The sequence below is a fragment of the Alosa alosa genome, chromosome 6 (assembly GCF_017589495.1).
Source record: "Alosa alosa isolate M-15738 ecotype Scorff River chromosome 6, AALO_Geno_1.1, whole genome shotgun sequence".
NCBI classification, from domain to species: Eukaryota; Metazoa; Chordata; class Actinopteri; order Clupeiformes; family Clupeidae; genus Alosa; species Alosa alosa.
This window is the reverse complement of record NC_063194.1, coordinates 16,671,052-16,681,051: the sequence shown is the minus strand read 5'-3', so window position 1 is coordinate 16,681,051 and position 10,000 is coordinate 16,671,052. Positions and strand designations below refer to the sequence as shown.

The window sequence follows — 10,000 nt, the reverse complement described above, 5'->3', positions numbered from 1 at the left end:
AACAGCTGCATGTCTTTATACGGCAAAAAAAGAGGGAGAGAGAGAGACAGAGGGGAAGGAAGAGAGGAAGGTCAAGAGAGACAGAGCAAGAGTGCATGAGAGAGAAAGTGAGAGAGAAGGAGTGTGTGAGAGAGAAAGTGAGAGAAGGAGTGTGTGAGAGAGAAAGTGTGATGAAAAGGGAGGAATCCATCCCATCTCCTGCAGTGCTGCCTGCGTATAAATCACATACTAGAAAGCTGTGGAGCCTGTGCTCCCTTACTGCATTGTTTTGCGTTGCTATGACGCGCTAGTTTGTAGCATGTAGAGACAGCAGGAGACCTTTCCCATTCAAGATGGCTGACAACCACAGCTCCCTTTTCTATCCCTTTTCTATGTCCCTTAACCCCCCACACACACACACACACACACACACACACACACATTTTTCCTGTTCCTCAGCCTTGTCTCCTCCCTCCCTCCCTCTCTTTCCCTTCCTTCTTGATCCTGAAGTTCGTTGCTGGAGATTGGTTGGAGGGGCCTGATGAGTGGGCTTATACCTGTGGGGGTTCGTCATTAAATCCATCCTCACCAACGGCAGTGTGCCGTCTCTGAGTCACGCCTGCAGTTGCCTCTACAGTGTGTGTGTGTGTGTGTGTGTGTGTGTGTTTGTGTGTGTGGGGCACAGTATTTCAGGAAGCGCACCGTGTTTGGACAGCTTTTTAATAAAGGGGGATATGAGTTTGGCTTAAGTGCTTTATTTTTATTAAACAGCCCTGACACTCCGCTAATGTGCCCTCCTCAAATATTTATGGGGGAGGGAGCTCTCTGGCGAGGGGTCTTAAAGTCTGTGGAATAGCAGTGAGAGTTTGCGCACGCTGCTCTATCAGTAGGCCAGGGACATGGCCAGGGACACGCCACAAACAAGCAGTATTGTACTATATTTAAATAAAAGTAGTTTAGCATCCATTTTGATAGCTTTGGTTTAACGTGACACATTTCTGAGAGTTTCATCCACAAAAGCGTTTCACCAAGCCATGTGTAGAGTGTATAGAAACCAAGTAGCCACATCTGGAGAAAATGAAAGTCTGTATTCTCCTCAACTTGAGTGTGACATAAGTGAGTTACAGTCCACAGATTGGCCATAAAACAATTTACAAGGCAATGGTGAAGACCAAATTGTGTAGTAGCATGCTGTAAAAGAGCTTTTTATCAGGCCAGAATGTGTCACTATTGATGAATGTTGTAGAATTAGGACTTTGCTTTGGCTGTTTTCACCAGAGTGCCCAAATTAGCTCTGTGGGTATACAGTAAGCAGAAGCTAAATGCGAATACATGGACTGCTAGAATTTCCCTTTAAATGTAACTAGACTATGGCACCTCATAGAGCCTAAATCATACTGTATCTACGGCATGTGCCCTGCTATTAAATGCTCTCTGATTCTGGGTGTGTGTTTATGCTTTGAAATGGAGAATGAGAGAATGAGAGGCATGGCTGGATGGGATTAGTTTTGGGGGGTTTAGGAGAACACAGACAGCAGAGAAATCCCTTTATATATGGTGTGTGTGTGTGTGTGTGTGTGTGTGTGTGTGTGTGTGTGTGTGTGTGTGTGTGTGTGTGTGTACTGTAGTCACATGCACAGCACATCTGTGTGTGAAGAATACATGTTGTACGTGCACTGTGCTGTATGTCTGTATATCTGTGCCTATGTTTTTGTGTGTGTGTGTGTGTGTTTATGTGTGCTTGTGTGTGTGTGTGTGTGTGTGTGTGTGTCTCATACTGTGAGTCACTCTGCTCTGATGCGATGAGAGCGGACGCCCCCACCCCCTCCATATTGCGCCTTCACCAGCCTAACAGTACTCCTCTTCCTGTCTCCTCTCTGCATCCCTCTCTCCTCATACCTCTACCCTCTATTCACTCCTCATCCCTCTCTCTCTTTTTCCCCCTGTCTCTTGATCCCTCCCCTCTCTTCTCTCTCCTCTAGTCGTGATCACTTTCTCCTCTGTCTCTCTTCTTCTCTCCTGCATCCGCTCTCTCCTCTTTCTTTTCTTTTGATCCCTCTCTCCTCTCCTCTTTCTACAGTCTCCTCTCTCCACTCTCCAACACCCCCCCACCCACTCATACCCCCACCCCACATCACTCCTCCAAGAGCCGCATAGAAGTCACACGTGTCAACCAGCCCGCTGTTGCCAGCTACCTAAATCATATTATCTTTAAGTGGGTACCTTCATGTTTACACTGCAGAGTGAAAGAGAGAGAGAATGAGAGAGAGAGAGAGAGAGAGAGAGAGAGGATGGAGTCAGAGGCTGTTGAGAGAGGTAAGCAGGAGATATGAGAGAAAAAGTGAAAGAGAGAGAGAATGAGAGAGAGAGAGAGAGAGAGAGAGAGAGAGAGAGAGAGAGAGAGAGAGAGAGGATACAGTGGCAGACCAGCTGTTTATGCATCAGCAGAATTCTGGCTGCATGTTGTGAAGAGGAGGGGGTGGGGGAGATTTACTGCAATAAAATACACAATCAGATATGATGGGTCAGCCATGCAGGCTGTTGCTATGGAGATGCGTGAGAGGAAGGCCTCCAGTTTTGGTTCAACTCTCTGCAGATCAGTGACCTGCCGTGCTGGAGTTTCCCTCCATCACACACACACACACACACACACACACACACGCGCGCGCGCACACACACACATACATATACACATACAAATACAAAATATAAAAAATACAAAATATAAACATATACAGTACACATACAAACAAAAGTACACAGAAAGGTATGGACATTCCTGTAGATGTATGTAAACACACACACACACTCACACAGCACAATTTACCAGAGGCTGTGTGGTTGTGCTCTGTGTGACTGTGTGCTATAAACAGCACTAAGCTGAGGTTCCAGCAGCCACTCCAAACAGTCCCCAGTGTTGTGTCATGTCTGGAACATTGTGTCCTCTCTCAAGTGTGTGCACTTGTGCAGCTGTCCATAACCAAGTACTCTCTAAGCACAGTGAACTTGCTGTGTGTGTTTGTGTTTGTTTGTGTGTGTGTGTGTGTGTGTGTGTGTGTGTGTGTGTGTGTGTGTGTGTGTGAGAGAGGAGTGTGTGTGAGAGTCAGTGGTGTCATCTGTTTGTTGTACGTGCATGTGGTATGTATGTGTATGTATGTGTGTTGTATGGATGTGTGTGTGTGTGTGTGTGTGTGTGTGTGTGTGTGTGTGTGTGTGTGTGTGTGTGTGTGTGTTCAGTGTTTCACAGCCCACGCTCTTGACAGGAAGTTTTATAGGCCTTAAATCAGATTAAATCTCAGCTTTCCCAAAATGGGACATCTGGCCCTGTATCCCCACGATCAGTGTGTGTGTGTGTGTGTGTGTGTGTGTGTGTGTGTGTGTAGATTGGCCATGCGACATTGGTCAGAATTTGCCGTCTTCGTGGATCATTAGCACAGAGTATATCTAGCCCCCTCTGTTTTGCGACTGCTTTTAATAACTCATCACAATAGGGACCCTGTGGATGAGACTTGCTGAAATGACTTGCAGAATTATTTCCTTCGAGCTGAATACAAAGTGCAACTTAGAGAAATATTGTGGTGCTGTTCATTTTCGTGTGTATGAGTCTATCTGTATCTGTATTCTGTCACTCTCCTTTTCCCTCTTTCTGTCTTCTACCATGAAGTGCCTATTTGATTCATTTGGGCGTATTGCAGTGAATACATGCATGGAGTATGAAGCAAAAACTATCTTTAGTCACCATGCCAAGGCAAGCTCCAATAAATACATAAATATCAACCGGAAGGAAGACAAAAAAGGCAAAGAAAAGCCGATTTAGGCTGGCACTCTGGCCCATTTTGGCCATGTTGTTTCAAAAGCTGTGCATGCGCTCACTCAGGCAGCATCAGGAGAGACCCACTGCAGTGGGCCGCTGGGTTTCTGTTCTGCTATGAATCATTTAGGTGCCTCTGCCTGCATAAACAGCAGGAGTAAACAGACTTCAAACAAGTCAGAGCAGCACATATCGCTCAGTGTCAGATAAGTAGAAGGGAAGAGAGGAAAGGAGAGAAAGATAGATAGAGATGGAGAGAGAGAGAGAGAGAAAGAGAGGGAGGGAGGGATTAGGTATTCTCACAGCTCTGTCTGTTCAATTTTTAACTGATTACGGTGAAAAGTGAATTTCATTTGTGTGAAAATCTCTGGGCGTTGCGCGTTGACCTCACGCGAGCAGTGCGGTGACCAGCTGCACTGTTTGTCTGTCTCCTCTAGGTGGCGCCCCCCTGAGTGAGCTCTCGTGGCCGTCCTCTCTGGCCGTGGTGGCCGTCTCCTTCTCCGGCCTCTTCACCTTCGTCTTCCTCATGCTGGCCTGCCTGTGCTGTAAGAAGGGGGACATCAACTTCAAGGTGAGGCGCTCTGCCCACCCACCCCAGACCTCACCAGGACAAACCCAACCCATCCTCATGCTGCCTGCATCGGCACAGTTGCAGTCCCATCCAACCCATTCACATACATGCTATGTAGAGCAGCCTAGTTTATATTAAAGGGTGTAACGGTACACAAAAATCATGATTGGGTATGTACTTCGGCGTTGAAGTCACAATTTGGTTAATTTTCAGTACAGTAAGCTTAACATTCACTGACAATATTGCTGATGCTATTTTGAAAAGGTGTCAAATGTTTGGTATGAATGAACAAAACTGACAAATGGTCTGCCACTTAATATGTTTGTGTGGGAACTTAAATTTGAAACATGGTCCGCATGCAAAAAAAGCCTTGATTACTGTTTGATGATGTTTGATTACTGCATTCGGTACACATCTGTTTGTAGGCCTAACATTACACCCCTAGTTTATATGTGCTGGATTGTCTGTTTTGTGAGCTTGCTTCTGTTCGTTTGTTGTGCTGTACTGGCATACACATGAAAGCTTTGATAAAACCAAAGATTAGCGCAACAACAGAACCCACACTGGACTAGAGGCACATCAAGATAATTGCCTCATATCGGTCAGTTCATAGGGATATCAGTTCATAGGGATATAAACACTGCATCAAAGAGCAACAACGCATTCCTTATCTGTGTTCTGCACAACATTTTGAAGTTGGGCTGGTAATGATGAGCTGAACTGGTTCTGGAACTGGAAACGTTTTTCCTGATTAAATGTGGATTACAGATATATTTGTTAGTGTAAGAGAGAAAGAGGGGATTGGGAAGCAGTGGTTATTATTGTACTGTACAACTGAAAAAAAATACCCATTGTGAGCACTCCTCAATGACAGCAGTGCAACTCTCTAACATCTGAAGAGCTGGTATGATGGAAAGCTTTTTATTTGAGGCTGTCAAATCTTTCACCAGTAACTTTTGGAACGAAGGGATACCTACAATTTTGAGTTGTCATTTTACAGACTAGGGCTCAGACATGCTACTGTGAGGGAAGCACATTCTCATCCTCCCAGAGATCCTATAGCATTTCTCATGCTTAAGAATATTTGTAAGAATGTTGAGAATGTGTGGAATTGACTAAGCTTTCACTTCATTATGTAAACAGCACTCATCACTGCTCATCACCGCACGTCACTGCCCTCTAACGCAATTTGCGGTTTCTATAGCTGAACGGTGTAATTCAACCACAAGCACAGTTGAATGGAGTTCACCTATGGCAATATTAAAAAGAATAAAACGTTTAGCGCACAATAACAAACTATTTACTGCACATAAGCTATAACAGACTTAATACCCTAGTCCAGCAGATTGGGAAGTGGATGTTGTGAAAGTGAAAGTATGATATTAGAAAGGCAAACAAAAGTTAAGGTTGCTTTTGACATAGTACAATGAAGAAAAACTGGTGCTCTGAATACTGATTCTGTTGTCTCTTAAAGTTTCTCTAATTGACGCATTTAACCACAATTTGGATTACACCTGCTTTTAAAAGACGGAAATGTTTCACCGCAAAACAGACATGCGCTGTTTTCATACATATGACGGAATACTTAATCAATCGCTACATTTACACTTCTCCTCCCATGATTTGGCGCAATACTCCCACTTTCCCCTCAACCTTCCCATAAATGTATAAAAGAAAAGTAAGAAAAGCACAGTTCGCCATTCTACGCTTCATTGGCAGTCAAAACACACTTTCATCCCCGTGAGGTGTGTTTTGTACATAAGATGCCATTGTTCAACAGGTAAATAGAGACAAAAACAGGCTGTAATTTGGCAGTAATTCTTAGTACATCAGGCCCTGACAGTTTAGTGATTATTTGAATAGAGTATGAATTGAGAGAGATTTTCTACTGACACAAATGTAGATTTAGCCAGGCACAGTTTATAATGAGTCTGATCTGTATGCAGAACGTTCCAGTTCACATAAATGTTCAATAGTCTAGCATTTGAGTGAATGTCGCAGAAAAGAACTGATTTGCCTCGTTGCTTTGCCAACTTTCTCCCTAATCTAATGACAGGCTTTATTCAATCAAACACTGGATGAAACTCTGCCGCACAGTCCATCCACCAAACCTTGAAGCTGTGCCAAGGCAGAGTTTGCTTACGCATCTTCAAGTAGCCTTCCTTCTTGATTTCAAATGCCTGGTATCCTGGAAGGACCCCACTTCACATGCGTAGTGTAGAATTCATTTGATAAAAACAGGGGGTCAAGATGCCCAGATGAGGATCTGTGCTGGACTGAAAGAGATGTCATAGATTCAGAAAAAAAAAAGTTTTACCATGTATTGGTTTTACTTTACACAAAGGTAATTTTACTAATTATCCTATATCTGTTATGTCAATTAGAATCAGTGAATGTGTAATCTGAAGAAATCTGTAATCTATGCAAGAATATTCCATAGACTACATGCTGCATTTTACATTTGACATTTTTTAAAATATGAATGAAAGTGTATGTGACATATGACTGAATACACAAACAAACAACCAAGCAAACAAACAAACAAGAGGTACAGACATCTCTGTGTGGTAGATGAACAGTGGCATCCTGGCAGGCTGGTGCGTTTGGGAGGGTTTAGCGATGGCCCTGTGCGGCAGCAGCTTGCAGTAATCAGGAGGCGGAGCGTGAGATAATGGCTGCCGGAGCTTGAGCTGCTGATAGCCGAGCTGCGCTGTGCTGAGTTGCGTCACCCTCCGTCTGGGGTGGAGGCGAGGATTAGAGGGTGTCAGGACGCAGCGCACAGGAAGCTAGTTGTGAAGTTGTTGTTATTGTTATGACTTGGGTGCGTGTGTATGTGTTTGTGTTTGTGTGTCTGCGTGGCTGTGTGTGTGTGTTTGTGTGATGTTTATCATTAGTACGATTTGCATAAGAGAGATTGGGAGAAAGAGAGAGGGAGTGTGTGTGTGTGTGTGTTTGTGTTTCAGAAAGTGCATGTGTGTGAGAGAGAGAGGCTGACTGGCCTTGACAACAGGAGGTGCATGGTACACGTGGCCACACACACATACATTCACACACACACACACACACACACACACACACAAACACACACTCTGCCTCTTCAACCGTAACTCTTGACAACAAACAATTAATTTAGAAAGAGATGCTATCAGGATGCAGCACTGGCCTGGCCCTGCTTCTCTGCCAGTCCACACAGGCATCCCTAATGCTCTTTGTCTGTCAACAGAATGGGAGAGGAAACTGTTCCTGTGAGAGAGTGAAGTGTGTGTTTGTGTGTGTGTGTGTGTGTGTGTGTGTGTGTGTGTGTGTGTGTGTGTGTAGTGGGGGGCATGCTCTCTCTCTCTCTCTCTCTCTCTCTCTCTTCTTGGGTAATTCCACAGAAAGATCTAGAAGAAGACTATGGTGCCTAAGACATAGAGACAGGAGCCATAGAAATGATCAGAAACACAGTAAAATATACCATGATTACACAAAAAATATATCATGGCAAACATATCACTGAATTAGCTATACACTGAATTTATAAACAATTTCACATTTGTATTTAGAATAGGAGGAATTATAAAGATGAATTAACACAGAATACAGTATATAGGCCATAACAACTGGTGCATATTGCTAGCTGCAGGCTAAGTACTGTCAACTGAGGCACAGGAAAATTAGGTTCACCTTATGATTCCCCCTGTAGAGATCTTTGTGATGAGACTGTCTGCTTGGTGAATGCAGCTTCAAACACACTGGAGCTCTGAGCCTGGTTATAGATACTGTCTGGAGCACAAGGTTCGTGGCACCAGTTTCTCTGGCGGTTAGGAAATAAACATATTTTGATTTGAAGTACATCTTACTCTTCAAATGAATAAAAGCAATATAACTCAGTTGCTTTAGTGCATTTTTTAGATCAGAGTTGAAATTCGTAAAACATTTGCAAGAGATGCAGTGTTAAGAAGGTGAAGATAAATATCAAGTGGATTCCGGTTTTATTAAGTGCACCTTAGCAATCGAGAAAAACTACTGTTGCTGCTGTTGCTAATGTTACTTCATCTAATGTTGAACACGTTGTTATATGTAATCTGTATAAGTATAATTTTGCCATGTCTATGATTTTGTTTGAAAAGAACCACTGTAATGTAGCCTGTGTAACCCCAAACCACTTCTCAAATCTCAATTGAGATTGAGAGTGGGTCTGGAAAGGCTTTATTGACTGATGACTTCCCGGGGCATAACCAGCAGTGAAATAAAACTTAAATTGATGCAATACTTGAAAGTGCAGCAAACACATCTTTTTTGTAAATGCAGTTGTTTACTTAATTCCAAAGCCAATATACACTTCTATCTGTTTAACACTGTTGCCGTCAGCGCAGCTATTGGCTGGGTTGAATTTACTGCTCTGTCACATAAAGCTCGCCCCATGCCGGATGCGATTATGATTGGATCCTGGGTTTTTGGTGATTTGGAAACAGGTGTCAATGGGCTCCTTTCCAGATGAACCTGCAGAGCAAATTCAAATTTGCTGACAGGTTTTCTGGGTTCACCCAGGCTAGCTCTACTGTAAAGAAGTCAGGTCTTTTTTCCTTTATAACATGACTTACATAGTCTGGCAACAAACTGCACTACAACCAGTACTGTAAAAGTAATCTGTGATCTCATACAATCTCCCACATACAGTAATGTGTAAAGGGGCGTTCACACCCAGACCAATAACTATAAAGATAGCGATAACTATAATGACATTAGCGCCACGATAACAAAACAGACTGAGAAAATAAATAAATAATTGAGTATTTGGTCTCTCTGGTAGTCTATGGCTTTCTCACATCGGACACGTCACACATTTAGGCCAGTGCTGGACACTGTAGTATAGGTAGCAAGTAAATCAGGTCAGATTGTTTGAATTGTGAGTGTGATGGATGGCATGTTCCATGGTCCAATGTAGGTTCCTGAGCTGTGATTGCTGTAGCTCCACTGTTCTAACTGTCTGCTCACAGCAAGCTGCTGAGTGTGATACTGAGGGAGGTCATGTACCGATGATATCCAACCACAGAGTTTAAGACGGAGGTAAATTATTTGGATGCTTATTTACTGTAAGATGCAGCTTAGAGTGCTCCCATCAAAGAGGTCCTCACAGACTGGCCTGCTGTCATCCCACAGCATGTGGTGGTTTGGGAAATGGAGGAGAGTGCAGCCAAGCTCCTCAGAGCTCAAAGCTCAAAGCTCGAGGAGTTTTCACTGCTACTGAGAGCTGCGAGTGTGTGTGTGTGTGTGTGTGTGTGAGAGAGAGAGAGAGAGAGTGTGTGTTTGTTTGTGTATGTGTGTGGAGGGTCGTTTAAAGTGTGGTCTCGCCGGGAGCCTGAGGAAGTGTTGACACATGGCCAAGGCCTCTCATTTACGCTGTTCCCAGGGAGAGGCAGGTGGCTCGGCTGAATGGAAAAAACAAACCAACGGGCTCCGCACTCTGAAATCCTTGGAGCTGCAGAGCTGCACACATGAATGGTTACACACACACACACACACACACACACACACACACACACACACACACAAAATCTGTTTTACTTGTCATATTCTACAGCAGACTTAGTATTAATAACCCACTCATACATAAACACACAGCCAGGGTCACTACTCATACACACAAATGTACA

The 10,000-nt window shown here is 43.8% G+C and overlaps 1 protein-coding gene across 2 annotated transcripts in view; it reads left to right on the top strand.

Moving 5' to 3' along the window:
• Positions 1 to 10,000, top strand: part of aatka (apoptosis-associated tyrosine kinase a) — a 40,229-nt gene that overhangs the window by 10,531 nt on the left and 19,698 nt on the right. For both annotated transcript variants that reach the window (XM_048246022.1, XM_048246023.1), the window contains exon 2: positions 4,228 to 4,361. In XM_048246022.1, coding sequence (XP_048101979.1) covers positions 4,228 to 4,361 — 134 coding nt within the window. The remainder of the gene's footprint in view (positions 1 to 4,227; positions 4,362 to 10,000) is intronic.